The 5,495-nt window shown below is 38.2% G+C and overlaps 1 protein-coding gene across 1 annotated transcript in view; it reads left to right on the forward strand.

Annotated features, from left to right (window-relative positions):
- Positions 1 to 722: 722 nt before the first annotated feature.
- LOC104271525 (epidermal growth factor-like protein 6) overlaps positions 723 to 5,495 on the forward strand; it is a gene marked incomplete at its 5' end in the record, with an annotated part of 15,894 nt that continues 11,121 nt past the window's right edge. The window contains one exon of the mRNA XM_009866214.1: positions 723 to 1,052. Coding sequence (XP_009864516.1) covers positions 723 to 1,052 — 330 coding nt within the window. The remainder of the gene's footprint in view (positions 1,053 to 5,495) is intronic.

The following is a 5,495-nucleotide window of genomic DNA, read 5'->3' on the forward strand; positions in this document are numbered from 1 at the left end:
ATTCTTACAGGGTGATGGGATCACCTCATCAACTAGAACTCCTCAGATTTATGTCTGCTCTAAAACTTGAGCATTTTTCATGCAGACCCTTCCAGATGTAGTTTTTGGCACAGTCATGTTCCTCGACCATTGCTGAGCAGCAGCTGATGTTGCTGATAAAAAGCAACACCTGCACCATTGCCGTAATTTCTCCTTTGAACTTTGTACTGTACACATACCTTGAATAAACTGATCTGAAGTAGTCCTGACTTTAACCCTCAGCTACAATTTGGCCATCAGCACAAAGAGCTGTCAGTCTTTGTCAGATGACAGATGAGTACATCTGGAAGGGAATAAAAAAAATCAGTTAGTCTGTTCTTTTGCTCTGAGTCAGATCGTATCTAGCATATTAATGACAGATGGTAGCCTAACCATTTTTTAAGCTTCTAGTGATGTGGTTTAAATAATCTTAAGTGGCTGGCTCCTGTGTTTTACTATCCTAGAGCAAGAGTAGTAATCAAGTTTTTTATAACGTGTAGCTAAAATCTTATTTCATGCAAACTGATAATTTTTCTGTGTATAAAGAATGTTCAGAACAACTGGCCAACATAATGTCTCAAATACGAGAATTTGTCTGTATGGGTCTCTGCACACTGTAAAGGACACCATAGTGTCATTTATAAATGTTGTCATTGCTAAGTGATTCCTTAGAGGATTATGTAGTATTTTTTTCTTTGTTCTAGTTGTCCCTGAAAAGTCAGTGAGAGAAATTGCAAGAATCCCTGGATCAGCTAAGGACACAATTAAGAAACTTCTTGCTCATAAAAACAGTGTGAAAAAGCATGATATAGTCAAGAATTCAATCCCAGAAGCAGCTGTGACACCATCTTCTAAGACCCACTTGCAGTTATTGGACTATGAAGGTGGTATTGATCTTGGTAGGAGCTACAGTGAAGAAGAGAAAGAAACTGAAGCTACTGCAGAAGAGGAGGCAGAAGAGTCAGACGAAGAGGAGAAGGAAAATTTTGAGAATCAAATTGACCATGAGCAAAGCCTTAGAGGAGATGTCTTTTGTAAGTTTCTTTGTTTTTTTAAAACATCCAGTTTTGGTTTAGAGATATGTGCGAACACTAACAAAATCATCATGAAACGTTACAGCCATTTTATCAGAATTTATCCACAGAAAATTAAAAGCAACCTGACATACCTCCAGGTGAGACTGAAGGTGCCAGATCTCCCTTTTAGGGGAAGCTATCTGCAGTTGGTGTGAGCAGAGAAGGGGTGCACCATCCTGACAAGTGCAGGCTGTGCTTTCACAGCACCTTAGACATGGCGCATAGCTTCTCCCCATTTTCTTCAAAAAAGTCCCAGCAAAACAAGACAATGTGTTGCTTCATTATGAATAAGGCAATAATTATCTGTGATTCGTGATAGCATACTCATTATCCTAAGCAGTGTGCACGGTTCAGAGGAAAAACATAGACTTCAGTGTCCTTGTATTTCAAACAATATAGACCATGCAATAGGCACCACTGTTGTTCGTGTCATTCCCAACAGAAAAGTAACAAGGTGATGCACAGAGGGGTTTTTTTAATCCCTTTTTTAAAAATGTGAGAGTTTATCTGAATGAAAACTCTCAAATTTAAAGCATTTGATGGTATTTGAGGAGGAGCCTTGCTTAATTTCTGACTTAAGTCATTTATCAGGAAGAGCGACATAGGTTTCTTCAGTCTGCTTTCAGGTGTTTTCTTCCAGTTCCTTCCTATTATCTGATACGTTATGCAATCTCTTGTTGTATTCTTTAAAATTTTCAAATACATTTTAATTGGTTTTTTAGTACATCTGGCTCAGTCAAACATTCTTCAAGGTAGTGACAAAACCATGTAATATGAAAAATACACCCTGCTAATAGATTATTCATTATACTTTCTCTTTTCCAAAGTATAGAAAAATAATAGATGCTGACCCACAGTAATTAAAATTATGCACCATATTTCGTGATGATAAAAATTAACACAAATTAAGTTTAAGTTAGTATTCAGATTGTTGTTATTTAATTTGAAAAGACACACAAGTATAATTTTTTTTAAAGGAAAGATCATTTTAAAGTCTTCTGGAAAAATGCCTATAGTATTGCTACTGTAAGAAAGCCAAGAAAAAATGTGATTATTTAGGTCTTTGTTCACCAACCTCCTCCTTTCCCACAAGTACTAGCTGTGAGTGCTTACAGCATATTTCAAGTTCGCTGACAATACCAATGTGGGGAGAGTGACCCACACACTAAAGGGCAGTGATGCTATTAAGAGGGACCTGGCCAGGCTGTGGAAATGGGCTTACAGGAACATTATGAAGCGACCTTCATAATTTTGAAACAAAAACAAAAGCAAAGGGAAAAAAAATTTGCCTTGTGAAACATGCGATGGGCTTAGGGGTGCCTTATGAAACATGGGATGATGGCTTAGGAAGGAACTTCTCAGAAGAAGAGAAGTGGTTCTTTCCCTCTGTTTGGCACTTGTGAGGCCGCATCTGAGGTGCCGTGTCCAGTTCTGGGTTCTCCGTTACAGGTGAGGACATGCTGGTATGAGTCTAGCAGTGCTCCACCAAGGTCAAGGGCCTGGACATCACGGTATATTAGGGAGGGCTAAGAGTAACTCTTCTTCAGCCTTAAGAGGAGAAGGCTAAGAGGAGATCTTATAGCTGTCTTCAACTTTCTGATAGAAGGCTATAGGGAAGGTACAGCCAAACTTTTCTTGAAAATATACAATGATAGGACAAGAGGCAATGAATACAAGTTGGAAAAACCAAACCAAGAAAATCTGATTAGTTATAATGAAAAAGATATTTTATTATGAAGATAGACAAAAAATGGTACAGGTATACAGAAAGCTTATGAAATATCTGTCCTTGGAGATATTCATAACATGGCTGAGCTGGGCGTTGAGCAATCAGTATGTCAGACTAGGTGCCCTACAGCTGTCACTTCCAACCTACGTGAGTATGTGATTCATTCTATACTTTCAATCAAGAATTTCAAAGCAGTTTAGAAAACAGTGGTAATGCAGTGTGTGTAGACCTGCATCAGGGAAGACCTCTCTGGTACTATAAGCACATAAGCTCACAATTCAGGAATCAGTGATATCCCCAAAACATCAAAACAGCTACCACCTAGCCTCATGCAAGAATAAACTTCTGCACATCACCTTTTAATGAGATCAAATGGTGAAGCTCCTGGCTAAACAGTGCCATGCCTCCAAAGCTGAAGATCCTGTGATTAGAATGCCACCCTCACTCTGGCCATCCACTCCACACTCATTACCTAAGCTTCAGCCTATCTCTTTACTCAGCCTTTCACTCCTGACAAGCTTATGCTACTTCCTATCCATCTTCTAAGGATTCCTTCATAAATCACTTACCTAAAAAAGGTAGCAGGTGCAGGAGCTGAAGCCAAATTGGGGTTGAAGTTTTCACGGGATAGAGGCTACTCTTGGGGTTCAGCCTTACCGTGCTGGTACTGCCAAATGCATTTGAGAGTCTCAGACCAAAGGATCAAGTGACTTGCCTCTGTTCTCCCAGAACTGATTGCAAGTCTCATACTTTTACAGAGACTTCTGTTTCACACACATTTCAACTAAAATATTATCCTAAAGAAGGACTAATTCTTCCCAGCTGTGCTAATTAATCCAAAGCTGGCTATAATTTTGCAGAAAGTATGAAAAATATTGAGGAGAAGACAGTTGCAATATATATGATGACTTTTGTTTGATGGCCAGCTGGTATGTGCCAAGAGAATGGTGTGAACTGACCAGCAGTGGTGGGACCAAATGTGTTCAGCTAAATGTGGTTAGACTGGGAAGGATGCAAAAACAGTTACTTAACTGCAAAATGCTAGTGGAATCTGAAGGGTTATTTACCCCTGGCAAGATGTGCATCCCAGTAATTGTAATTTCTGTAGGGACAAAAGCTTTTCTTTCCAAACAGAATTGCAAGAATATTGCTGCTTTAGCACTTTCAGGGGCATAATACTAAAAGGTTCTGCTAATGGTTATTGTAAATAATAAATATTTACAAGTAATACTGTTATTAGTTATAGAAACATTTTTTCAGAACCCTGTGCCCTGAAGGACTGTAGGCTTTTCTGCTTCAATTGTGAGGCAAGGCAGCCTGTTAGAAAAAAAAAACAAAAACCACATCATCCAAGTCAGTCCTTCTGTTCTTTTCTGCATTTCTAGGGTGGTTGGATGGATGGATGGATGGATGGATGGATGGATGGATGGATGGATGGATGGAGCAAGCCAGCGAGCGAGCTCAGACATCGGAACAGGTTTCTTCTGTAACCTACTTGGACAGGTCAGGAAGGATTGCCAGAAATAGTGTCCCTAGGGTAGAGTCACCATCTTTTTTTTTGTTAGAAGGACAGAGAGCTTTCTGGAGACACAAGGGGAACATGCTCTCCTGAACTGGGCTACGTGGCCTGATGCAGTTGCAAAGGGTGCATCATGTAACCTCCCCACTGAGTACTCAGTGCTACACTATTTGGAATACATTAATTTCCCGTATTTCAGTTTGAATGAGGGCACATAGGAGAAATTCTTTGTTCATAGAAAATGCCAAATAATATACAAGAGATTTTTGTCATGATGGTTGGTGAGACTCTTTTTCAAGGACTTTCTCAACCAAACCAGGACATTTGAACACCATATACCTGGGCTAGGCAGAGACTACTTGTCTCTACAAAATTGCTTCTACAACTGGCGGCAGTGACAATGAATATTGTTATTTGAAAATACTAAAGCACGGTGGTTTATCTATACTTTTGCCTATTCTATCTTTGTTGCAGTCACATTTGACTGGAATTTTCCATTATTAATATAAGGGATTTATATGATGTACATACTAAAGACATTTTATATTGCCAGGGGATACTGGCAGAAGGCTAGTGTGCTTCTTGATATGGGGATACTACTATGTCCAAGATGTAGTTTCATTAAGTATGTGAACTCTTTATTATTTATGGGGTTTTTTTGTTTGATATCAACTATATATAGGATTTCAGGCATTGTTCCATTTGCATTTTTCTTTCAGGATACACTGCGTATGTTAATTGTGCTTCCTTTCCTTTTAAACTTCTGTATGCTATATTCGATCCTTGTTATTATAAAATTCAGTCATGATTTAGGTACTTAATTGCTTGAATGTTTGGCTTTAAAAACACTTTCATTTCAATTATATTGAATGATTAGCTCAAATTTACAGCTCATAAATTTACAGATCAGATTTTCTTCCTTTGCTGATGTATATTCAGCAGTGATTCCTTTACTACCACATAATCCCCTCAAGTATTCACACAGCATCTGCTTTTTGCATTATTAATATGGGTACTGTTTGTCTTCCAGAAAGAGTAGTTAATTAGGAAAAATTGATAGGTCACACTTTTTAGATTTCCTAATTATTTTTTTTTAAATTATGTATTATTTTATCATAGTGGTTTTATAGAGAGCCACATAAAAAATACTGTA

This window comes from Apaloderma vittatum, unplaced genomic scaffold (assembly GCF_000703405.1).
Source record: "Apaloderma vittatum isolate BGI_N311 unplaced genomic scaffold, ASM70340v1 scaffold10073, whole genome shotgun sequence".
NCBI lineage: Eukaryota > Metazoa > Chordata > Aves > Trogoniformes > Trogonidae > Apaloderma > Apaloderma vittatum.